This window comes from Budorcas taxicolor, chromosome 15 (assembly GCF_023091745.1).
Source record: "Budorcas taxicolor isolate Tak-1 chromosome 15, Takin1.1, whole genome shotgun sequence".
NCBI lineage: Eukaryota > Metazoa > Chordata > Mammalia > Artiodactyla > Bovidae > Budorcas > Budorcas taxicolor.
The window spans coordinates 50549517-50576216 of record NC_068924.1 but is presented as its reverse complement, the minus strand read 5'-3'; the positions used below and the strand labels follow the sequence as shown (position 1 = coordinate 50576216).

General features: G+C 37.3%; 1 protein-coding gene across 1 annotated transcript in view; it reads left to right on the top strand.

Moving 5' to 3' along the window:
• Window positions 1-26700, top strand: part of FCHSD2 (FCH and double SH3 domains 2) — a 240911-nt gene that overhangs the window by 191895 nt on the left and 22316 nt on the right. The window contains exons 12-14 of the mRNA XM_052652842.1: window positions 5396-5512; window positions 8356-8460; window positions 22724-22885. Of these exons, the coding sequence (XP_052508802.1) occupies window positions 5396-5512; window positions 8356-8460; window positions 22724-22885 (384 nt within the window). The remainder of the gene's footprint in view (window positions 1-5395; window positions 5513-8355; window positions 8461-22723; window positions 22886-26700) is intronic.

Genomic DNA, 26700 nt, shown 5'->3' with positions numbered 1-26700 from the left:
CTTTCTTCACAGTCCAACTCTCACATCCATACATGACCACAGGAAAAACCATAGCCTTGACTAGATGGACCTTTGTTGGCAAAGTAATGTCTCTGCTTTTGAATATGCTATCTAGGTTGGTCATAACTTTTCTTCCAAGGAGTAAGTGTCTTTTAATTTCTTAGCATTCAGTAAAAGCTTAGCCAAAATTTCATTGAAAAGAAATTTGTATTTTAGCAATGTCTTTTTCAGTATCACTCTCTCTATGTTATCAGTGTTAGATAAATAGAACAATTAATAGACAGTATGGTCATGTAAGTATGGGCTTCCCTTGTGGCTCAGCTGGCAAAGAATCTGCCTGCAATGAGGGAGACCTGAGTTTGATTCCTGGGTTGGGAATATCCTCTGGAAAAGGGAAAGACTACCCACTCCATTATTGTGGCCTGGAAAATTCGATGGACTGTATAGTCCATGGGGTCGCAAAAAATCTGACACGATTGAGTGACTTTCCCTCTCTCTCTCTCTCTCGATGGTCATAAAAAGATAGCAGGAATCTCAAGAGGTCTCAACACAAACTCTGGATCTAGCTCTTACTGGCTAAAAGGCTTTAGAGAGACATATATCTTTTTTGAGCCTAGATTTCCACACCTATAAATTGAGAATAGTCTCTATTAGTATTGTTTTGAGATCTAAATGTATGTAAAGCACACATTTAAGCACAGAGCTTGAATATTCAATAAATGACACCCTTTTAAGAATTAAAATAGCTGTATAGTTTTCTAATTATAAAAAAGCATTAAAAAAATTTTCACCTAAACCCTCACTATTCAGAGATAACCACGGGTAACATTTTGGCCAATATCCTTCTGAACATTTCTCTGCAGATACATACTTACCTAGATAATGGACATACAACTTTTTATAAGTAGATTTTTTTTAAAGTAGATTATTAATAGACTTGAATTTAAGCTATTTTCTTCTCATTCAGTAGTGCATCATGGACATTTAATATCTGCATTATTTATACTCCCTAACCATCTTAGAAATTTGACATCCTGCACCTTCCATGGTTTGTCTTTATGGTTTTCATCTCCAGTACGTCCTAAAATTACGTCATGAATTAAAAATTCCAAGTAAATTAATAGGTTTTTAGAATATTTTAATAATCTTTACAGAGGCCCTTCTGCTCTTGAGACTATCCTCTCAGATAATGCTAAGAAGAAATTTGGAGCAGAGAACAGTAGCAATAGAATAGCGTAATTTCTGGGTCTCTTCTGCGGAGAAACACACTGTTCCCTCTGATTACAGCCAGTGCGTGAGCCTGTTTGTTCTCTTAATTGCAGCACTGGTAAGGATCTGGGGATTTCATCTCATCTAGAGATGTCTTGATTTTCAGTTGAGAAAGCTGCGGCCCAGAGAGGAAGTTAAGTATATGAGCCAGAGTGACATACCCAGGCCTCTTGGAGGAGTGAATGCACTTCATATTCAATGGCTACTTTTTAAAGAAAAATAAATTTCATAAAATAAAATGTGTAAAGATTCCTTAAGTTGGGGTTCCAAAAAAAAAAATTCCTTCCTTAGCCATCCATTTTGAATGGATTTTGTAGTGAGAATTTAAACATGAAGAAAGAGATCTTTTATTTTACAAGAGCAGAGGGATCTCAGTCCTAAAATGAGCTTTGAGAATCTGGATTAAAATGCACGGCACTAATTTACTATTAGTCCTCTTTCTCCTCTGTTCATCCTATTCTTCTCCACAGAAAATACTTTCCTTTATCCATTAGAAAGTGATTCCAATTCAGTATGTTATTCTCATCACTTCTGAAGGCACCATACTAATAATCTGGTGGCCTGCCCCTCACTTCAGGTTATATTTGTTAACCAGCCTTTACTGAGGGCATTCTGTTTACTATTAGGCATGGTACTACATGCCAGGAATGCATCCTTTAGAGCCTCATATTGCCTGAAGACAAACAGGAAGAAACATACGTGCAGCAGTCACAGTATAATGTTATGTTAGCCTGACAGCAGCCACATAGTAGATGTCTTACAAATGAACAAATTAATATAATGGAGATATGTCTAAACTGAAGGAATCCCTGAGTCTGTCTGGGAATATCAGGGAAGATTTCACAGAGAACGTGGACTTGAACTGAGATTTGAAAAATAACTGGAAATTGGTCTGTGGACCAAAAAAGATAGGGTAGTTATTCCAACCAGAAAGAAGAGTACTCAGAAGCATAGGGTTCTATTTGGATTGACATTTATTTTCCAGGAAAAGATCTCTCTGCTTCTGAAATGTTTTATTAAAGCTTGTATGATTTCTGAAATCTGATGTTTCCAAAAATTTCAAGAATCATGTGAATTGACCTGAATTATCAAATAACCCAAACTGACAGACTATAAACTACCTAACCTACATTTAAAAGTCGATAGGAAATTCCTTTTATAGCATTTCTCTTCATTTTGTAATTTGAACTATTTTTGTCTATTATGCAGAGAATCGTTATGTTATAGTATATGCCTCTTTAAAAATAATCAAGTTGAATAAGTAAACTTTTCCAGAGCTAATCTACTGTGTTGTTTGGTATTTAATTTTCAGTCTCATATTCTGCTTTAAGAAAATAACAATGTTTTTTTTTAATTATTTCTGAATAGCCTATGTATGTTACTGTTCTTTTATATATTTTAACATATTTTTAAGAAATATAGGAAAAGTATTAAAAGTATGAACTAAAGATTAAATTAGCCACCATTTTAAAAAGAAGCAGTTACTAACAGATCCTTTCCTGGAATCAACCACTACTGATACTACCATCTTAAAAAGGTAGTGATCTTTTAGTTCAGTTCAGTTCAGTCGCTCAGTCGTGTCCGACTCTTTGTGACTCCATGAATCGCAGCACACCAGGCCTCCCTGTCCATCACCAAATCCCGGAGTTCACTCAAACTCACGTCCATTGAGTTGGTGATGCCATACAGCCATCTCATCCTCTGTCATCCCCTTCTCCTCCTGCCCCCAATCCCTCCCAGCATCAAAGTCTTTTCCAATGAGTCAATTCTTCACATGAAGTGGCCAAAGTATTGGAATTTCAGCCTCAGCATCAGTCCTTCCAGTGTACACTCAGGACTGGTCTCCTTTAGGATGGACTGGTTGGATCTCCTTGCAGTCCAAGGGACTCTCAAGAGTCTTCTCCAACACCACAGTTCAAAAGCATCAATTCTTCAGTGCTCAGCTTTCTTCACAGTCCAACTCTCAAATCCATACATGACCACTGGAAAAACCATAGCCTTGACTAGATGGACCTTTGTTGGCAAAGTAATGTCTCTGCTTTTGAATATACTATCTAGGTTGGTCATAACTTTTCTTCCAAAGAGTAAGCGTCTTTTAATTTCATGGCTAGATTCTAATTATATTGACCTTTATTTGTGGGAGTGGCATTAGAACATTTCTTTATGTATTGTTTAGTACCCTGGCCTGTGTTTTCCTTATAAGGAATTCTCATTTGTCTAGAACTGTATTATAGTTAGCCATGTTTTTCCATGGCTTGATTTCAGAATTCATGAAAGCAGTCAATCTACTTGAATTTTCGTTACATGTCATTCCTTGCCCAGAAGATTCCAAAATCACATGTCCTGGTCAGTGGTATTTGTGATCTATCCTGATCATTGGCACTCCATTCTGAGTAATAGTAAACCCATAGGGAATGAGAAAAAAAAGCACGGCTTTCAAGCACAGATAATACTCAGTAAAAAGGTACAGATTCTATGTGGGCAAGTTGGCTATGCAGCCAACACACATTTTAGACCTGTTTACCAGTTCCTACAATGTGCCTCAGTAATAAAAATTAAAGTTCTCTGTTAGTTGCCTCCTTTCTCATCTACTCTGTGCTCTACAAGTTCATTCTTTTTGGATCTCAGTCTTTCATTATATCTTCAACCTTGTTTTTGACTCATTATTTGGGCTATCAAGAACCTGGGAATTATTTGGATTTTTTTATTAGCAATAATGCTAATTTTCTTGTTTCAAGTAGCTTTCTTTTGGGTCTTTAGCAATTACTATCTGTTGGATACTTACACATATGCTATAAGAAAATGTTTAAAATATGACCTCATTTTGTCCTAAATAACCCCTTTGAGATAGATGGCATTTTCACCAATTTCAGCTGTAACTAAAACACAGATTAACTAACAACCCAAAAGATCATAAAGCTAGTAAATGGCATAGAGAAGATTAAAACTGGATCTGTCTGGCTCAAAAATCTGTACCTGAGCTCTTCAGAGCATACCTTTCTACCATACATCCTGTAGATTACATTTCCATTCTGCATTCAGGGTTTAACATTTTAAACCTTGGCTTCTGAGTACAGAGATGAATTTAAATGCCTAGATCCTTTTGCAAACCAAATATTCCCTAATAGCCCAAAGAATGAATCAGTATAAAGTGTAAACATAAAGTTGGTTAGATTTGGATATGTTTCAATTCATTTATCATTACATAATCTAGCTTTAGCTGAAATGTCTGCATAGAGAAAAGGTTTTTCAACCTTGCCTACAATCCCCCCAAAAAATATTAAATTTTTAATCCAATTTTAATAAATTTGTTTTTTTATGAATTCTTCATTGTTTAGAAGAAGTTAAAACAGTTTAATGATTAAGAGCTCTAATCCTGGAATCAGAAGCTGATCTCTGAGCCTCAGTTTCCTTTTCTATAAAATGACCATGTGACCCATCTCATAAAATTGTTATAAAAGTTACATGAAGCACTTGCCACAGTACCTTGCATAATAGGGGTTAACTATTAACTGTTGTTTAGTTAGATTTTGCAGTTTGTTCTTTGTGATCATTTGCTCTAGCATCCCTATCTTTGAGGTGACAAGTAAAGCCCAGAAGAAGGACAAAAGCTAGCTTGAGGTTTGGTGGTAAGTTGGTGATGGACCTGTAACTAAACCCCAGTATTTTCGAGGATGGTTAGGTTGTGTTGCTATTATTGTATCATTTTTTTTCTTCTCACTTCTATCCAGTGATTCTTTTTTTAATCCCACTGAAATTATTAAATTGTTTCTGTTTTGTCTATGCAACTATTTTAGTGTCATAGTAAGTTGGCATGAATTCTTTTTGTTTTTTGCTTAGCTCAGTTTTCTTCACACCCAAAATGGATCACGCTACAGTACTAGAGATGAAGCTTTAATGTTCAGCAATGGAAGACAAATATCTGCGGTCATTTATGGTTTTTATACCATCCTCTTTGTCTTCTGCTAATCTCCTATGACATATGAGACATTGCTTTCCACAGTAGTGGAGCATGCCTCCTATTTTGAGTGCTGATTAAATGAAGGCCCTCTGCTCTACCTACAAAATGGTAGTGATTTCAACAAGGATAACAGTACTTTTCCCTCTGTTCTCTCTTGTGTTGTAGAGCCGACAACTAGAATCAGAAACAGGGACCACAGAAGAGCACAGTTTAAACAAAGAGGCTCGGAAATGGGCCACACGTGTGGCACGGGAGCACAAAACTATTGTTCACCAACAACGGGTAAGTGCAATAGAGAATCGTAGGTTATATCTAACTTTAAGTAGGTTATATCTAACTTAAGTCAAACATCAAACCAGTTTAAGGAGTTGAATTTTATTGTGTGAAAAATATCCGATAGATGTTTTTCCTATAACTCAACCCTCAGCAATGTTTTCCACTATCTACTAAATACCTGTACAGTATATCCCTATAGCATCTTAATTTTATGCATGTTTATACCTCTTAATCCTCTACCCCTATTTTGCCCCTACTTCATTCTCTTTCCACTGGTAACCACTAGTTTGTTCTCTGTATCTGTGAATCTGTTTCTTTTTTGTTATTTTCACTAGTTTGTTTTGTATTTTAGATTCCACATATAAGTGCTAACATATAGTATTTGTCTTTCTCTGACTTCAAAATTTTTTTAAATTAAATTTATTTGTAATTTCGGTGAAATCTCAGTGAAACTTTAAAAGTATTTTCAAAGGAACTTAAAAATCTGATCCTAAAACGTGTCTGATATCTGCCTGCCTAGCAGGAGAAGTAGATTCGATTCCTGACTTGGGACAATCCTCTGGAGGAGGGCATGGCAACCTACTCCAGTATTCTTGCCTAGGAAATCCCATGGACAGAGGAGCCTAGCGGTCTATAACCATGGGGTTGCAAAAGAATCTGACACAACTTAATGACCAAACAGCAAAACAGCAATAGCCAGTAACAATAATAATGAGATGTTTGTAGTTTAGCACATACTGAAAGATGCAGTAATGATTATAGTAATTAAAACTGTAGCATCATACAGGAGTTAACAAATGTATCAAAGAAAATGATCTGTATATGTATGGACCTTTAGATATTGATTTGAAAAAACACTATAAAAAGTCATTTTTATACAAGCAGGGAATTTTAATGATGAACAGCATATTAAGGTGATCAAGGGATTATTGTGACCAAGGGATTATTGTGAAGTCTGATAATGGTATTATGGTTGTATTTTTTTAAAGTTTTTAGAGACTTTTACTAAAGCATGTAGGAATGAAATGACAAGATGTCTAGAATTTGCTTTAAAATGCTTTTCTATTAGCACAGAAAAATAAAGAATAGGTAAAACAAATATGGAGAAGTTTCATTAACTAGTGAATCTTGGAGATTGATATTTAAGAATTCATCATACTATTTTTGTATTTTAGTGTATTTAAAATACACTAGTCTATTGAGTGTATTTAAATATTCCATAATAAAAACTTAACGGCATATCAAATCTTTGAGTAAAGGATTTACTCAGGAAATGGCATTATAGCAATTATCTGTGTATTTGGAAAAATATATAAAGCTAGATCTCTCCCTTCTGCCATATACAAGGTAAATTTCAAAAGAATTAAAGACCTGAGTGCTAGACACAAGACTACTGAAAATGAACAAAAAAAAGAATAAGAATATTTTTGTCATATAACAAATGGTTTCTTAAGTAAGATGCAAAACCCAGAAAATACACAGGAAGATGATTGATGAATGTGACTACATAAAAGCTAAAACTTTCTGTAAAACAACAGGTCTTCTGAAAGTTAAGAGGAAGGCAGTAGAATGGGAGGAAATATTTATGACATAAATAACAGAAAAAGGACTCATATCTAGAAGAAAATATATTTAAATAATAATAAAAAGACAGAAAATTAGAAAAATGAATAGAGGATATGAAATGATACTCTATTACAGAGAAACAAAAATTGAAACAATGAGATAATCTTTTTAAAATTTCAAAGATTGATGGTATCCAATGTTGGTGAAATGTGGAGAAATGTGCTTACACACTACTAGGAAAAGAAGTACAGCCTCTTGTGAGCCATTTGGCAATGTCTGTAAAAATGTACAATTTCTACTTTTATGTTTTTGCCTTAGATAAATATTCTCATATGTTCAAAGAGTCATTGACTAGGCTGTTGTTGTTTTTGTTTAGTTGCAAAGTCTTATCTGACTCTTTCGTGACCTCATGCATAGTAGCCTGCCAGTATCCTTTGTCCATGAGATTTTTTCAGGCAAGAATACTAGAGTAGGTTGCCATTTCTTTCTCCAAGGAATCTTCCTGACCCAGGGATTAAACCTGCATCTCCTGTGTTATAGGCAGATTCTTTACCACTGAGCCACCTGGGAAGCCCAGGTAGTTAGTACAGTACTATTTATAATATTGAGAAATTTGAAAACTCAAATGGCAGTAAAGTAAGAGTAAATAAAGTATGACACAGTTGAATTATTGTAACAGTGGATTAGAGAATGATGTCAGTCTATTTGTACAAACACACAAAGGTTTCTTAGACACATTTGATAGATCTCATTATTTTTTAAAACTGGGCAAAGTACATGGGAAATACATAATAAATGGTTAGATAAAATGCAAGTAAATTGACAGGACAGTGGTTATTTTGAAGTAGGGAACACTTGGTAGGGTATGAAGCTACAATAGACTTTTTGCCATTTTGTATTAGTTGTTGTTTGGAAGCAGTGCTTTATATTCATGTAATTTTTAAGTTAAAGGTGTGCATATAAAAAAATGCAATTCAAATAAGATTTATAGATTGTGCCAATGTCAGTTTCCTGGATTTTATCTTATACAGTAGTTAGACAGGTTTTTACCGTTGGGGAACCTGGGTGAAGAGACTCTCTGTCCTACTTTTGCAGCTTCTTGTAAGTCTGTAATTACTTCAGAGCTTTTTAAAAAAATTTTTCAAATAAATAAATGGAAACAAAGGTTAAAAAGGAAATCATGGAAACTTGTCACTAAAGTCTTTAAAATTATCTAGACGTTCTAGTCATTTAATGAAGAGAAAAATAGAAAACAATCATCATTTTCCTATTTTCTTTAATAGGTTCTAGATGATCTGGAATGCCATGGAGTTTCAGTATCAGAACAAAACCGAACAGAGTTGGAACAGAAAATAGATGAAGCTAAAGAAAATATTCGTAAAGCAGAGGTGAGGTGGGAGCTAGTTGTGGCGTTTAGCCCAGCTCCAGCAGTGCAACAGCCGCGATGTGGACCTTTAGAATCCAGTCTCTATACACTGACTAATTTGAAAGATGATTCACCATCTGTGTCCAGAGTATTATCTTTAAGTGTCTGTTTCATACAAGGTAGTACACATAGCAAAAAGACACTAAGCCCACTATGACGGGTTTACAATCATGAAATATTAAATAGCGAAAGAATTAGGCCACAATAAAGATTAATAGAGAAAGTGATCCACGTACATTCAGTGCCAAGAGCTGATTAAGCAGACAAGGCAAAAAAAAAAGTTAAAGCACTGAATTTTAATCTTTTGGGAAGTCATGGAATCCTTTGAGGATTATATGACAGTATAAAACCTCTCTACCACAGAAAAATACACATTTTATGTATAGTGTGCAGAAGTTCGTGTACCATACACGAATATCCTGTGACCTAGAGAGGGAGAAGTTGAGCTGGAAAGAAAAGTTATTTGCAAAGGAGAAAGATATAGGATATAGTTGGCAGTTGGATTTGATTAGGATAGAAGATTTTTGTAAGAAAATGTGGTACAAAGTAAGAAAAGTCATCATGGTTAAGACCAGTTCATGGAGGACCCCTGCTCATTTGTATTTAGTTACATATCCAGTGCATCGTAGTAAAGGGATATGGAAGTAGATATTTTAAAAAAAGACAGAGTGTCCAGCCCTCAGTGAGAATACGTTCTTATTAGAAAGGCTGAAAGAATGCCCAGGATAGTTAAGACTCTAAAGCGTAAGTGCCAAGGAGTGGTCTACACATAAGGAAACCAAAGGGCACAGGGGTCGCTGTGGGAGAAGTAATTAGGGCAGGTAATACAAAGAGGTAAAACTTAAGATGGGCATTGACAGATGAAAAACAGATGGCACAGTTTTGTGCCCTGCAACCTCAAGAGGCAGAGCTAGAACTAAAAGAAGAAGGTAGGAAGAAGGCAGATTTGAGCTCGCAAACTGGGAAATATTTTCTAACAGCCAGATATGCCCAGTGGCAGAATAAGTTGCCCAGGATCTAGTGCAGCACTGTAAGTGCATAAGATTATGTGCAAGTACTTCTTGCATTGGATTGAGCATTAATCTAAACTAGTGATTTTCAAACACTCTCTCAAATCTCTAGATCTGAGGAAGTGTTTCAGTGATTGAGTTGGGGCAAGGAATAGGGGTTGGTAGTGAGCAGAAAGGCAGCATCAGCAAAGACAGAGAATATGAGTGTGTTTGTGACACCACCCATGGAAGTGATCTGAACCGGACAAGGCTTGCTTTCTACCTGGCCTGGAGAAGCCCCAGCAACACCAGCTCGCCTTTATTCCTAGAACGTGACCCACAGCCTCCATAGTAAAGAGAGCAGAGTGAACAATAAATAGCCCTTTTCCTCACTGAATTCAAGGTCATGGCTAAACAGCTGCCCTAGGGTGCTGGCCAAGTACATTGGCAGGCTCTTGCCTAGTCTGAGACACATGTGCTTGTGTAGAAGAGCTTTTCTTGTTTGATGTTTCTCCAAACTCTGGGTGAAGTCAATTTCAGAGTCTTGACAGGACAAGTCTCAGATGTTTTCTGAAGGGTGTGTTCTCTCTTGTATTTTCCATTTCCAGACTTTATCCATAGTGTCACCATCTGGTACCCTACCTCCACCATGCCCTCCAGTAATAGCAGTAGTAGGTATCAGTCACACAAAGTCTGCATTTAGGTTGAATGACCTGTTATTTCCATGAATGTGCTAAACTGCCCTGTGTTTGTAAAGCTTAAAATATAAAGTGAGATTCACACAACAGAATGTTCATCTCTCCTAATACTAGTATGTAAGTCTGCATTCTCAAAGATAATTTTTTACCAGAAATATGGAATATGCTAAAAACCACAATGCCAGAATCACTATCTTTTTTTCATATATGTGAAATGCAGTTAATCCTATCGCTTTTATAAAACGATCTCTCACTTGATTTCCACTTATCAGTTACAAAAAATAACCCAACTAAAATTAGATGGCAAATATGAGGGTAGTATTAGGGGATTATTTGCAGTATTGTCATGATGAGATTTTTTTGTGGGCTAGACCTTGAGAGCCTTCAGAGGAATTGATAGTGATAGTTTCAATAGATTTCCTTTTTCTTTCTTCTGCCTATATATCATTTGCATTGGATTTTCTCTTTTCATTCAACAGTTACTTACTTTACTATAAATACTGAAACAGAAGGGATAAGAAACTAGTTAAAAATCCATTATATCCTTTATGTTTGGTGTTTAACTCCTACAACGTGAATCCTACCCTCCCTTGTTGGTTAATCTGCTTTATCCAATCTTTTCTATATTATGTTTCCATTTAGTGTTGTTAATTAGAATAGAAACTCAGTAATAGATTAAACTTTTTTTTTCCAGTCATAAGAAATTAAAAATGTAAATGGCCTGTGCTTTTCTAAAGAATAAGAATAGATTACTATTTCCAAAGAACAGTATAATAGAGGTTGTGTAGTGATTAAATAATTATTGGCTGGTTAATTTCAGGTTAGACTCTTTGATTAGTTTAACAAACAATTAATGAGTGTCTGCTGTGTGCCAGATTCTGATGAATATACTAGACGTAAACTGATGAAAAAAATTACTGTTACATTGTTATGATCTCTGTGACTACTAGCTCTGCTACTCTTTGTAGCCCCTAGTTTAAGAATTGAAATGAGGCAATAGCTGCTCAAATTAAAATTTTAAAAGAGTTTTCTTAATCTGGTATTTAGGTATTTGAATTTTTTGAAATGTCTTTTGTCATGGAGAAGGAAATGGCAACCCACTCCAGTACTCTTACCCAGAAAATCCCATGGACAGAGGAGCCTGATGTCCATGGGGTCGCAAAGAGTCAGACACAACTGAGCGACTTCACTTCACTTCACTTTGTCATACAGATACACACTTCATGATCTGACATGCTAGTGCTCAGTCACCTCAGTCGTGTCTGACTCTTTGCAACCCTGTGGACCATAGCCCACCAGGCTCCTCTGTCCTTGCGATTTTTCTGGCAAGAATACTGGAGTGGGTTGCCACGCCCTCCTCCAAGGGATCTTCCCGACCCAGAAATCAAACCTGTGTCTCCTGTGTGTTCTGCATTGCAGGCAAATTCTTTACTGTTGAGCCGCCCATATCATACCCATTTTTAAGATAGCTTTTCAAGAAGCTAGGAGTTTTAAATGCCCTTTCTGGAAACTGTACATGACTTGTGTTTCAGGACACAATTCTCTTGTACTTGAGTAATTCAAAATTACAGTGTCACTTTTGTACTCAAAGACTGGGAAATGGTAAGATCTTTGCCATAATGCAAAAGAGAAGTATAAAAACTTCGGTTGCATAAAATGTGAGGCCTCATTGTTGTTTAGTCACTGAGTTGTGTCTGACTCTTTTGTGACCCCATGGGCTGTAGCCTGCCAGGCTCCTCTGTCCATGGGATTTCCCAGGGAAGAATATTGGGATGGGTTGCTGTTTCCTTCTCCTGGGAATCTTCCCGACCCAGGGATCAAACCTGTGTCTCCTGCGTTGCAGGTGGATTCTTTACCACTGAGCTACGTGGGAAGCCCCTGAGTCCTCGTTGCTACAAGGTTAATGAAATGCTAAGGGTGACCCTGCTATAAAAACAAAATTTCCAATCATACATATCCAAATTTATATTACCTTCAGACTTGTTTATTGTGAGGTGAACTGTACTCTTACAATGTAGTATGTTGGTAGACCTCTTAACTAATCACTTTCTTCAGTTTTTAATGTGAATATTTTTCAAATGTACAAAAAAGATGAAGAGTATTTTTCAACATGCTAAATCAACTATTAATGTTTTACAGTATAAAATTTATGAGTGTATTTCTGTGCTATAAGTTGCAAGTTTAAAGGCCTGATCATAGTCTTATTTTAGGCAAGACTACTTTATAGATGATACTGTTTTTCATCATAGTATGTTTTTATCAAGTTTTCTCACAATTGATGCTAAGAATAGTCACTTTCAATTTAGGTGGTACTACCAAATCTTTCCACCGTTAAAGTTCTTTTTTCTTTTTCCATTGCAATTGACAAGTATTAGTCACCTCCAGTGAGTCTTTTTCTCCCTTTCTTAAGTATCATTACAATGTCATAGAATTTTAAAAATCAATTTTATTAAGATATAATATACATAAAATGTAACCATTTCAAGTAAACATTCTGATGTGCTTTGACAAATGCATACCCCTATATGTCCACCTCCACAACCAAGATAGAAAATATTTCTGTCATCCCAAAAATTCTTTTGTGACCAGGCAACAAATGATCTGCTGTCAAATAGGTTAGTTCAATTCCAACAACATGAATAATATATCACTTGATATTGTCTAACACATCACATATAAAGATCACCTCACACTTTTACCAGCCTTATTTTTTATCATAATCTCAGTTTGATGAGTTGTTATGTATTCAAGTTCATGAATCTTTTCTTCTGTAGTTATAACTTGCTATTAAGGCTATCCTGTGAATTTTTATTTCAGATATTACATTTTTAGGTCTATAAGTTTGGTTTGGTTCCTTATATCTGCCAGTTCACTCTTGTTTATTTTCATGATGTCCTTTAAGTATATTTATAAAAGTGACTTTAAAGTTCTCATCTACTCATTCCATGATTTCTGACTCTCTCCTGACTGATTTTTCCTTTGGTTGTGGCTTGTATTTTTCTCTTATTCAAATACTTAGTACTTTTTTTTTTCACTGAATACGAGAAATAATGACTGTTTGGCTATTGAGTGTCTGGATTCTCTTTTCCTCTGTTAAAGCCTGTTGAGTTTTGTTTGGGCAGCAAGCTCAATTTGACCTGCAGATCAGTTAGATCTGTTCAAGACTTATTTTTAAGCTCTGTTTAGATTGGTTTAGAGTAGCCTTTCCAGTAGGTCTAGTTCAGCCTTGTTACTAATGGATCTCCTTTCTGCCATTTCTTCTTATGCCCTGAGAATCCAACAAGGTCTCTGGTCTCTCAGCTCTGGCTGGATAGAACTGCAACGTCTTTCAGTCCTATACCATCTCTGGGAATTTTTCAGTTCACAGCTCCATGGTAGACATTCTTTCCATAGTACTTACTCTTTGTGTCTCCTCATGGAGTCCCACTTTATGTACTTTCAATTTATTATGGATTTTTATTCATTTAATGTATTTTTAATATTATAGTTGTCCTGCTTTAAGCCCCATATTATCTAAATTTGGCCAGTGAGAGTCCATTTAAGCTGACTTCTGTGTCCTTTTCACATTACTCTTAGTCTTTTAACATTAATTTGTTTTCTAGCACAGCAAGCTATCTTACTGCTGTTCAGTCGCTCAGTCCTGTCCAGCTCATTGTGACCCCGTGGACTGCAGCATGCCAGGCTTCCCTGTCCTTCATCATCTTCTGGAGCTTGCTCAAACTCATGTCCATTGAGTTGGTGATGCCATCCAGTCTCACCCTCTGTCATCCCCTTCTCTGTCTGCCTTCAGTCTTTGCCAGCATCAGGGTCTTTTCTAATGAGTCAACTCTTTGTGTCAGGTGGCCAAAGTATTGGCACTTCAGCTTCAGCATCAGTCCTTGCAATGAATATTCAAGATTGATTTCCTTTAGGATTGACTGTATTGATCTCCTTGCAGTCTGCGGGACTCTCAAGAGTCTTCTCGAACACCACAGTTCAAGAGCATCAATTCTTTGGCACTTAGCTTTCTTTATGGTCCAACCTCACATCATACATGACTACTGGAAAAGCCGTAGCTTTACTAGATGGAACCTTTGTCGGCAAAGTAATATCTCTGCTTTTTAATATGCTGTCTAGGTTGGTCATAGCTTTTCTTCCAAGGAGCAAGCGTCTTTTAATTTCATGGCTGCAGTCACCATCTGCAGTGATTTTGGAGCCCCCCAAAATAAAGTCTGTCACTGTTTCCATTGTTTCCCCGTCTATTTGCCATGAAGTGATGGGACCGGATGCCATGATCATTTTTTGAATGTTGACTTTTACGCCAGCTTTTTCACTCTCCTCTTTCACTTTCATCAAGAGGCTCTTTAGTTCCTTTTCACTTTCTTCCATAAGGGTGGTGTCATCTGCATATCTAAGGTTATTGATATTTCTCCCAGCAGTTTTGATTCCAGCTTGTGCTTCATCCAGCCTGGCATTTTGCATGATGTTAGACAACAACTCTGCATAGAAATTAAATAAACAGGGTGACAATATACAGCCTTGATGTACTCCTTTCCCAATTTGGAACCAGTCTGTTGTTCCTTGTCTGGTTCTAACTGTTGCATTTTGACCTGCATACAGGTTTCTCAAGAGGCAGGTAAGGTGGTCTGGTATTCCCGTCTCTTGAAGAATTTTCCAGTTTGTTGTGATCCACATAGTCAAAGGCTTTAGTGTGGTCAGTGAAGCAGAAGTGGATGTTTTTCTGGAATTCTCTTGCTTTTTCTGTGATTCAACAGATGTTGGCAATAAATCTCTGGTTCCTCTGTCTTTTCTAAATAACAGCTTGAACATCTGGATATTCTTGGTTCAGGTACTGTTGAAGCATAGCTTGGAGAATTTTGAGAATTAATTACTTTGCTAGCATGTGAAATGAGTGAAAGCTATCTTAGGTTCGCTTTGTATTTTCTCTGCCCATATTTAGAATTAACCTTTTCTCCAAGAAGCCCTGATTTCTTTTAGTATATAGAATAATATTTAGATACCAAAGTCTAGGCTGTGAAGGTGCTTATTGCACCTGGTTTGTGGTATAGAAATAAATGGGAGTCATTTATTTCTTGGCCCTTTCTTGGCCCATGGTTTAGAGCTAGGAATTTTTTTAGAATCATGAGTTCATACTGATATTTTCAGTTAAAATTTAAAATTGGAAAGATTTTATTAAACTTCTTTGGTTTTTATGTGTGTATCTTTTATTTTACAATGAGATTTTTACTTCCTATATTATCATGATTGCTTTATTCTACATATGCATTAAATAGTTTCAAAATTAAAATGCAAATATTATTAATAATACTACAGAGTGACATTTAAGATCTCTTGGAATTCTGCTTGAATGTAGGCTATATCTCTTCAAGGGTTTCTGATTCTGATAATAAGGGACTAGCTTATATCCTCTTTTAGATAACAATTGCTAATCTAATCTAGGGTAAAAATATTTAAAATACCTATTTGATAGAACTGGAAAATGCCTCAAAGCATATAAGAACTTGAGAGGAATAGACTCTTCAAAGAATGGGACTGTACCTAGTGATATTTACATTTTACAGCTCTTCCTGAAGGGCTGTACAACTAAGATTCAAGCAGAGAGCCTCAGCCTCACTGGCTTGAGCTGGGATGTCAGGGAGTTCTCAAATTTGCATATAAATAGCCATCCAAATCCTTGGCCAAACCTAAATAGACATGTGGAACAGAAACTGCAAGGAACTTGGCAAGAAACAACAGCTAGAAGGCCCCCCCCCAAAAAAATGAGCATAAATTTCAGCTGTTGTTCATCAGAGGGAAGCAATGCTAATCATTAGAAAATGGAAGTGATTATATTAATATCAGACAAAATAGGTGGCATAAGAAATGTTAAGAGAGATGATGATTCATAATGATTAAAAAGAAGTACAGTTCATCAAAACACTTCTGAATGTGTTTGTAGCTAGTAACAGAGTTACAGAATAGTTCATGTAAAAACTGAAAACAAAATGAAGAAATAAAAAGCCTCTTGATGAAAGTGAAAGAGGAGAGTGAAAAAGTTGGCTTAAAGTTCAACATTCAGAAAACAAAGATCATGGCATCCGGTCCCATCACTTCATGGGAAATAGATGGGGAAACAGTAGAAACAGTGTCAGACTTTATTTTGGGGGGCTCCAAAATCACTGCAGATGGTGATTGCAGCCATGAAATTAAAAGACGCTTACTCCTTGGAAGAAAAGTTATGATCAACCTAAATAGCATATTCAAAAGCAGAGACATTACTTTGCCGACTAAGGTCCGTCTAGTCAAGGCTATGGTTTCTCCAGTGGTCATGTATGGATGTGAGAGTTGGACTGTGAAGAAGGCTGAGCGCCAAAGAATTGATGCTTTTGAACTGTGGTGTTGGAGAAGACTCTTGAGAGTCCCTTGGACTGCAAGGAGATCCAACCTTTGGATCAGAATGATCCAAATCATTCTGAAGGAGATCAGCCCTGGGATTTCTTTGGAAGGAATGATGCTAAAGCTGAAGCTCCAGTACTTTGGCCACCTCATGCGAAGAGTTGACTCATTGGAAAAGACTTTGATGCTGGGAGGGGTTGGGGGCAGGAGGAGAAGGGGACGACAGAGGATGAGATGGCTGGGTGGCATCAATGACTCGATGGATGTGAGTCTGAGTGAACTCCGGGAGATGGTGATGGACAGGGAGGCCTGGCGTGTTGCGATTCATGGGGTTGCAAAGAGTCGGACACGACTGAGCGATTGAACGGAATTGAACTGATAATCATAGTTTGAGACTTCAGCTTTCCGTTCTGTAGTTGATGGAACAAGGAGCTAGAAAATTAGTAAATGTATAGAAGACTTGAATAACACATGAGCCAACTTTACCTAATAGACATTTATAGAACCCTCCACTCCACAGGAGTAGAATATACTGCTATGTTCTTTTAAAGTAGACATGGAGAAATTCCCTGGGTAGTCTAGGCATTAAGACTTTGTGCTTTCACTGCTAAGGGCCTGGGTTCAATCCCTGGTCAGGGAACTAAGCTCCCACAACCCATGAGGCCTGGCCAAAAAATAATAATAATAATAATAATAATAATATAAATAAAGTAGATATAGAGTATTTAGTAAGACCAAAGACTATACCACAGACCCATGTCACTGAGTCTGAAAGGATGTCATGTGGAGTTTGTTCTCTGGCCCATCAGAATAAAATTAGAAAGCAGTAACAGAAAGATATCCCAGATATTTGGAATTAAATTATTAAGTACAGTAATTTGTTGCTGCCTTTGAGAAAAAAAAATCCAGTTTAATGGCAAAAACAACAAAGATTTATTATCTTTCATCATCTGGGTTTTGTCTGTGTAGTTCTCCCCATGATTTAACCATGATTACTCAAAGAGCTGTACACAGCCAGAGGATGAGGTCTTTTTCCCATATGGCCCTCCATCCTCAAATAGGCTAAACAGGTCTTCCTCACATAGTGGAGGCATATACCAAGAAATCAAGGCCTAGTAACGCTCTTATCAAGCCTCTGCTTTTATCAGATTTGTATATGTTACGTTCCATTGGCCAAAAAATAGTCATGTGGACAAGGCCAGAATCAATGTGGGAGGGGATGCATGGAGACTCCTGTGTTTCGTTGGGAGTAACCTTCTACCACAATTGATATGACCTTGGTTAAGTCATTTTTCTCACCTATTCAGTAGAGTTTATGATATACATTCTCAGGCTTGTTGTGTGAATTAAATGAAATAGTATAATTATATAGTACCTAGTATATATGATAAAAGTTGTTTGGGGGTGAGGGGGCATTTAAGATACCAGAAGTAATTGAGTGGTAAATGGTATTATCTACCATTATTCATTTCCTGCTGTATGCACTGACCTAAATAGTAGGGTTACAAATAGACACAGTTCTTATTCTTAGAGAAATGATATTTTGAATACAAGTTAATTAAGCCCAAATTATGTTTACAGATTTTGTAAACTTTGTCAAAAAGTTTCATAAACTCAACCATGGTGTGACACTTGGATACAAATATGTTCAGTTTTACATTAAAGTTGGTTAATTGACAGTGTTAATACTCCCAGGTTTTATATCTTAAAAGATCTGACTTTTTAAAACATCATTTTAAAAAGCTCTATCTTTTTACAAGTTTTAAAAATGATTTGGTCATGCAGTATCTGGAATGCCATCAAGTTTCAGAGAGCTATGCTCTACAGAATTTTAATCAATTGGCAGATCATCAAAATGTACTTGAAAACACTGGAAAGTTCTGCTTTTAAATAGTTGTTGAAATATAAACAGTTGGAACTCTGAAGGAAGGCTAACATAGTTTATTCTGGAACTGCAATCTAAGTTTGCAAATACCATGTTCTTTAATTGTTTGGCAAAGTACTGACAAAAATAAATCTTATGAAAACTAGATTACTTAGATTTGAGAAAATAGAATATACTGATCTTTCTCACTCGTGTGTGTGTGTATGTGTGTCTTTTTCTCCCTCTCTTTCTTTGTATTTTCTTTGCTTCTCTGCTTTAGCAGTTAAATGACTTACACTTATAATTTCCAAAAAGAGGTTTGTTAGTTTACTCATTTTTTAAAAAAATTTCATTGCCTGTATTAGTTTAAAATACCTACTAGAATGGTTCTGAGACTACTGGATATCCACATGCAAAAGAATGAAGCTGGACCCTGACCTCACACCATATACAAAAATAAACTCAACTCAGAATGATCAAATACCCAAATGAGACAGTTAAAGCTATAAAAACCTTATAAGAAACATGGGGATTAACCTTTGTGACCCTGGATTTATTTGATATGACACCAAAAACCCAAGCTACAAAAGAAAATAAATAAATTGGACTTAATCAAATTTTTAACTTTTATGCTTCACAGTTAAGAAGTGGAAGACAACCCACAGAATGGGGAAAAATATTTGCAAATCATTGCACATGGTGACTGCAGCCATGAAATTAAAAGATGCTTGCTTCTTGAAAGAAAAACTATGACAAACCTAGACAGCATATTAAAAAGCAGGAAAAAAAAAAAAAAGCTGAGACATTGCTTTGCTGACAAAGTTCCGTCTAGTCAAAGCTATGGTTTTTCCAGTAGTCATGTATGGACGTGAGAGCTGGACCATAAAGAAAGCTGAGTGCCGAAGAGTTACAGTTTTTGAACTGTGGTGTTGGAGAAGACTCTGGAGAGTCCCTTGGACTGCAAGGAGATCAAACCAGTCCATCCTAAAGGAAATCAGTCCTGAGTATTCATTGGAAGGACTGTTGCTGAAGCTGAAACTCCAATACTTTGGCAGCCTGATGTGAAGAGCTGACTCATTGGAAAAGACCCTGATGCTGGGAAAGATTGAAGGCAGGAGGAGAAGGAGATGACAGAGGATGAGATGGTTTGATGGCATCACCGACTCAATGGACATGAGTTTGAGCAAACTCCAGGAGTTAGTGATGGACAGGGAGGCCTGGCGTGCTGCAGTCCGTGGGGTCACAGAGAGTTGGACACGCTGAGTGACTGAACTGACCTGATCTGCACATCAGATATCTAATAAGGGACTTTTTATCTAAAATACATCAAAAGGCTTACCATAAAAAGACAGAGACACAATAAAAATAGTAAAAAGACAACCCAACTTTAAAATGGACAAAAGTTCTGAATAGACATTTCTCCAAAGAAGATATACAGATGATTAACAAGCACGTGAAAAGATGCTTGACATCGTTAGTCGTCAGGGAACAAATCAAAACCAGAGTGAAATGCCACTTCACGCGCACTAGGATAGCTAGAATCAAAACTGGCCAACATTAGCAAGTGTTGCCAGGATGTGAAGAAATGGTAATCCTCACACCCTGCTGGTGTGATTGTTAAATGAGGTAGCTGCTTTGAAAAACAATTTCCCCAAATGGTCAAACATACTGTGACTTTATGACTAAGTCAGTCCAGTCCTAGGTATACATCTACAAGAAATGAAAACATAGGTCTACAGGAAAACTTGTACACTGATGTATAAGTTGTATACAAATGTTTATAGCAACATTTTCATATTAGCTGAAAAGTTAAAACAACCCATCAACTGGCAAGTAGATAAACAAAATGTGTTTATATCCATGCAACATCCATAAAAAGGAATGAAATACTAATACATGTTACAACGTGGATGGACTTTAGAAACATTATTCTAAGTAAGAGAAGCCAGACAGGAAATATTGTATGGTTCTATTTATATTAAATGTTCAGAATAGGCAAATCTAAAACCTGGGTTGGAAAAAAAAAAATAAAATAAAACCTGGGTTGGGAAGATCCCCTGGAGATGGGAAAGGCTACCCACACCAGTATTCTGGCCTGGAGAATTCCGTGAACTGTACAATCTATGAGGTCGCAAAGAGTCCGACTCCACTGAATGACTTTCACTTTCTTTCATAGAGAAAGACAGTAGATTAGTGATTCCAGAGGCTGCAGAGAATAAGGGATAGGGGAGCAGTAGCTAAAGGGCGGGAGTGCGGGGAGGTTTGGAGGTGATTAAAATGTTCCAAAATTGTGATGACAGTGCTATAGTTAAAATGAATAACCAACAAGGACCTACTGTATAGCACAGGGAACTCTGCTCAATATTATGTAACAACCTAAATGGGATAGTAATTTGAAAAAGAATAGATACATGTATAGCTGAATCACTTTGCTGTACGCCTGAAACTGTCACAACACTGTTAAATAACTATGCTCCAATAAAAAGTTAAAAAATAAAAGAAAGTTGTGATAATTGCATGTATCTTTGAATATGCTGTAAGTCAAGTGTATTACATAATTTAAATGAGTAAATTATATGTGCACTTTATCTCAATAAAGTTGTTACCAAGAAAAAATTATTAGAAGAAACAGATTTTTGCAAGTCTATTTACCAAGTAGTGTGCCACAAGCCAGAATCTTTAATTACTATATATTAAGGTCTATGTGATATCCAAAACCACTGAATTGTGTACTTTAAAGTGACTAATATGGTTAATCTTATATTAATTTTTATCTCTCTCTCTTTTTTTTTTCTTTGGCTGCCCCATGTGGCATATAGAATCTTAGTTTCTCAACCAGGGATCAAACTTGTGCCCCCTGTAGTGGAAGAGGGGAATCTTAACCACTGGAGTGCCAGGGAAGTCTCACTGTGCAAAACTTAGGAATACAAAATAAATTCAGCAATGAGAGCTCAGTGAAAGAAGTCAGAGCTCAGATCCTTTTTGATACCAACTCCCTTAGCAGAGAGTCCAGAGAGTGATCAAAATTGTATACTGTGAGGGCTCAGTGAGCACACTTGTTTGTCCGAGAGTCACATAGAAGGCCATCCAGTGAAGGTCCTCAAAATTATTTCAATGGAGCCTTCAAATGTTGAGGAAGACACCACCACTCTTAATATGAAGAACAGTGAGGCTGAGTTTACTACTTGCTAAACCAAAAAGGAATGATATTTATAAAATATAATCTCTCTGACAAAGTAGAACTGATGCAAAGGGTTTTGAGAAGTGTGGGTTTCAGGGACTGGCAGATTTTCAAAACGGGGAATGTACTACAGACTTGTTCACTTTTGACTGGTGTGTAGAGATAGGACTTCCCTAGAAGTTGGTAGGGAAGGAGGTCTGTTCTTCCCTAGACAGTGAAGAATCCGCCTGCAATGCAGGAGACCTGGGTTTGATCCCTGGGTTGGGAAGATCCCCTGGAGGAGGGCATGGCAGCCCGCTCCACTATTCTTGCCTGGAAAATCCGCAGAAACAGAGGAGCCTGGCGGACTACAGTCTGTGGGGTCTCAAAGAGTCAGACACAACTGAGTGGCTAAGCACTAGCACACAGAGGTTGATGGACTGTTGGAAGCCGGAGTGGACGCTTGACTGCTGATGCTTACTGGAGTGAGGCTGTGGTGGACTGGCTGCCTTGCAGAAGCAAGGGACTGTCATTGATTGGCTGACTTAGAGGCATGGCTACTGGGCAAAGCAGTTACTGTTTGATTGGGACAGGTTTGAAGTAATTCTATGATTACTTGCTTATGGCTTGGAACAAGAGCTAAAGAACAGGCAGTGTTTCCTTTTCTTGATGGAGCATAGAAACTTCTTTTATTCTCAACATCTCCTGTTTCTGATAGTGGCATTAGAATCTAAAATCTTTACTCGGTAGGCAGTCAGGAATCATGGGTGTTTTTAAGCAGAGAAGTGACTGATGAGATCGTTCGTAGACTTGTAAAAGGTGGATTATAGAGGAGAAGAGAAAGTCCAGGAAATGGGTTAGAAGGCTGTTGAAAATGCTAAACTTAAGAATGTTCTGAGGCATAGCCTTATTAACAGGAGAGGAAAGCAGACTTTATGTTGCATTAACGTCTTCCTTTTCCTTCCCTGTTACCGCTCTCTCTCTCTCCCTCTCATCAAGTGAAAAATTAACATCTATGCCAAGGAAGAATTACTAGTGAATATCAAGATTGTCCTAATTACTAAATCAGGAATAACTTAAAAGCAATTAATTTGAGGAAAGAATGCTTTGCTTTCTGACCATTTTCTTGGTTCTCTTAGATAATTAAGTTGAAAGCTGAAGCCCGACTGGACCTACTAAAGCAGATTGGTGTTTCTGTCGACACATGGCTAAAGAGTGCAATGAACCAAGTGATGGAAGAACTGGAAAATGAGCGATGGGCCCGCCTTCCTGCAGTGACTAATAATGGAGCCTTACACTCGGTACAGTTTCTCTTGAATATGATGGGCTAACTTCACTAAAGGATGCTCTTCTATGACTGTGTAACCAAACTTGATAATAGCCAAAATTTTAAAGAAAAAGTAATGGATTTTCTAATGATTTGTGGTTTTTTCCTTTAGTCTATCACTAATTGAGTTAAACTTAGTGTAGGAAAGAGAGAAGAAAAGAATAGTACTTTTTAAAATGTGCATTATATAGTGATAAAATATTATCACTGGTAGGTTTATCATTATCCCATTCATAAAAGTAGGTATATTTCTTATCCGGAGGTAGCAGGTTAAAAATTTTAGTCTAGTGTTTCCTGAGTTTTCAGAGGTCTTCTTCAGTGTAAATGAAGATAAACATCCGGAGCATTGTGAACAGTGTTGAAGAAGGGAAAGGAACACAGCCTATGACTTAGTCTGTTCAGTTCACAAGGACTGCCACACTCTGCTCACAGTCTCTTTCATCAGGGAGACAGTGCTACAGGTACAGGTTTATGAATAAGGCCAGAACTCACGCTGAAGTTTTCTTACTGCAGGTTCAGAGTGTTCTCCACTCTGATGTCATCCAGTTCAACCGTGGTTTTTCATCCTAGAAATCTGAGTATCCGATAAGTTCAGTGATTTGCCTGACACTACATAGGTGGATATATAATGCCTTGCTGGTCGAACTGTTTTTTCCTGCTACCTCTCTACCCATTATTCTCTCTCATCTAGTTTATTTCCATATGGCACTTATTACAATCTGTATTTGTCTTCTTGTTTTATTTATCATCTATCTTCTTCCCTGAAATGTAATTTCCATGCCTACCTGGTTCACTGTTCTGCACAGCAAAGTGTCTGGCACATATCAGTACCCATAAATGTCTGTTGAAGGACAAAGTGAATGAATCAACAGATAAATGGAATAGTGTGTGTGCTCAGTTTCTCAGTCATGTCTGACTCTGCAACCCCCTAGACTGTAGCCCGCCAGGCTTCTCTGTCTATGGAACTTTCCAAGCAAGAATACTGGAGTGGGTTGCCATTTCTTACTCCAGGGGATCTTCCCAACTCAGGGATCAAACCTATGTCTCTTTGTCTCCTGCAGTGGCAGGTGGATTCCTTACCTCTGCACCACCTGGGAAGCCCAGATGGCATAGTAGCAAACTAAAACTCTAACCTCCTGACTTTCCACTATTTCCATAGTGCCTCTTCAATATTTGTGCCCTTCAGATAAAAGGAATCGAGCTAGAGAAAGTGGCCATAGTTTAAGAACATTCCTGGAAGTTTTGTCAGTTTTTTCACATGGCATTCTGACTTTCTAATGAGAATACGCTTGTACATTTAAAAAAGATTGTGAGTGCATGTGCAATTTAAGGAAAAGCAATCTACTGAAGGTTTATTTTTATTTCACTATTAATGGTAATCCAGCTGGGGAAAATAAGTACATATCACCTACTTGACTTTGGGGTTAGAAGAACTTACCTTGTTTCAAATACAACAGAGTTGCTCTGTCTCATGGAATGTCTCTTCCCATTGCATCTTTTAAAAGCCGCAACTTCCATCTAATTCACATTATTCTGTTTAACAAAACTTACAATGATAACAAATTCCAGATACATTCTTGCTTTTGGCTTCTTCAACAGTACTTACTATTGGCAACTTATCAACCCCATGGTTTTCCGCAGACTAGCATCTTTTCTAACTCTATCAACTGGGCAGGCGCTTATCCCTATGTGCCCACTTCCTGGGCAAATTGGAGATGAACAAGACTTGGTATTTCTCCTCACCAAGCTTACAAACTGGTAGAGCAGACAGACTTCTATGGATCTTAATGATACATGGAAGTATATGACTGAACTATTGTGTAGCAAACTTGAAATTGATAACTCCTAACTCCTCAGCACATATTGGAAAAAGTCTGGATTTCAGAAATTCTAAGATACCCTCCAACTCCAAAATCTCATGGTTTTGTAAAATTGTATCAGAAAAAACTTAACATACCTCATTTTATTGCAATTCACTTTATTGCGCTCACCAACAATTGCATTTTTTAACAAATTAAAGGTTTCCTTTTTCATTTTGGAGAAGGAAATGGCAACCCACCCCAGTACTCTTGCCTTGAAAATCCCATGGACGGAGGAGCTTGGTGCAGGCTACTGTCCATGAGGTCACAAAGAGTCGGGCACGACTGAGAGACTTCACTTTCTTTCTTTCTTTTTTCATTTTACATTTGTTATGGTGATCTGTGATCAGCCATCTGTGATGTTACCACTGTAACATTTTGGGGCACCACGAATCCCATCTGTTAATTGATAAATGTTTATGTGTTCTGACTACTTCCCTGACTAGCCATTCCTCTGTCTCCCTCCGTCTCTTCTGGCCTCCCTATTCCGAGATGCAACCATATTGAAGTTAGGCTGATTCATAATCAATAGAGTGGTCAGGTGAAAGGGAGAGTTGCACATCTCTCAGTCTGAATCAAAAGCTAGAAATGATTAAGCTTAATGAGAAAGGAACATCAAAAGCCAACAGAGGCCAAAAGCTAGACCTCTTGAGCCAAACGTTTGGCCATGTTATGAATGCAAATGAAAAGTTCTTAAGGGAAATGAAAAGTACTACTCCAGTGAATATGTGAATGATAAGAAAGAAAAAAAGCTTTATTGCTGGTAGCAAGGAAGTCTTAGTGGTCTGGATAGATGATCAAACCAGCCACAACATTCCATTAAGCCAAAGCTTAATCCAGAGCAAGGCCCTAACTGTTTTCAATTCTATGAAGGCTGAAAGAAGTAAGGAAGCTGTAAAAAGAAAAGTTGGAAGCTAGCAGAGGTTGGTTCATGAAGTTTAACGAAAGAAACTGTCTTTGTAACATAAAAGTGCAAGGTAAAGCAGCAAATGCTGATGTGGAAGCTACAGCAGGTTATCCAGAAGATCTAGTTAAGATCATTAATGAAGGTGGTCACACTGAAAAACAGATTTTCAATGTAGACAAAATAGCTTCGCCATGGGAAAAGATGTCACCTAGGATTTACATAGATAGAGAGAAGGCAATGCCTGGCTTCAAAGCTTCGAAGCACAGGCTGACTATTTTGTTAGGGGCTAAGGAAGCTGGTGACTTTAAGTTGAAGCCGGTGCTCACTTACCATTCTGAAAATTCTAGGGACTTCAAGAATTATGCTAAATCTACTCTGCTATTCTCTGTAAATGAAACAAAACCTGGATGACAGTGTATCACTTTACAACCTGACTTTATGAATATTTTACACCCACTGTTTAAGATCTGCTACACAGTCTTCCCTGGTGGCTCAGTGGTAAAGAATCTGCCCTGCCAGTGCAGGAGACAGGGGTTTGATCCTTAGTTCAGGAAGATGCCACATGCCACAGAGCAACTAAGCCTGTGAGCCACAACTGCTGAGTCCATGTGCTGCAGCTACTGAAACCTGCGCCCCGGGAGCCCGTGCTCTGCAACAAGAGAAGCCACCACAATGCAAAGCCCTCCCACGGCAGCTAGAGAGCAGCCCCTGCTTGCCACAACTAGAGGAGAGCCCATGCAGCAACAAAGACCCAGCACAGCCAAGAAACATAAATACATTTTCTTAAAAATTTAAAAGATCTACTACTCAGAAAAAAAAAGATTCCTTTGCAAATATTACTGTTCATTGGCAATGCACCTGGTCACTCAAGAGCTCTGATGGAGATGTACAATTAGATTCATGTTTTCATACCTGCTAATACAATATCCCATGGATCAAGGAGTAATTTTGATGTTCAGGTCTAATGACTTAAGATACACATTTCGTAAGTCTGTAGTTGCCTTTGATAGTGATTCTTCTGAT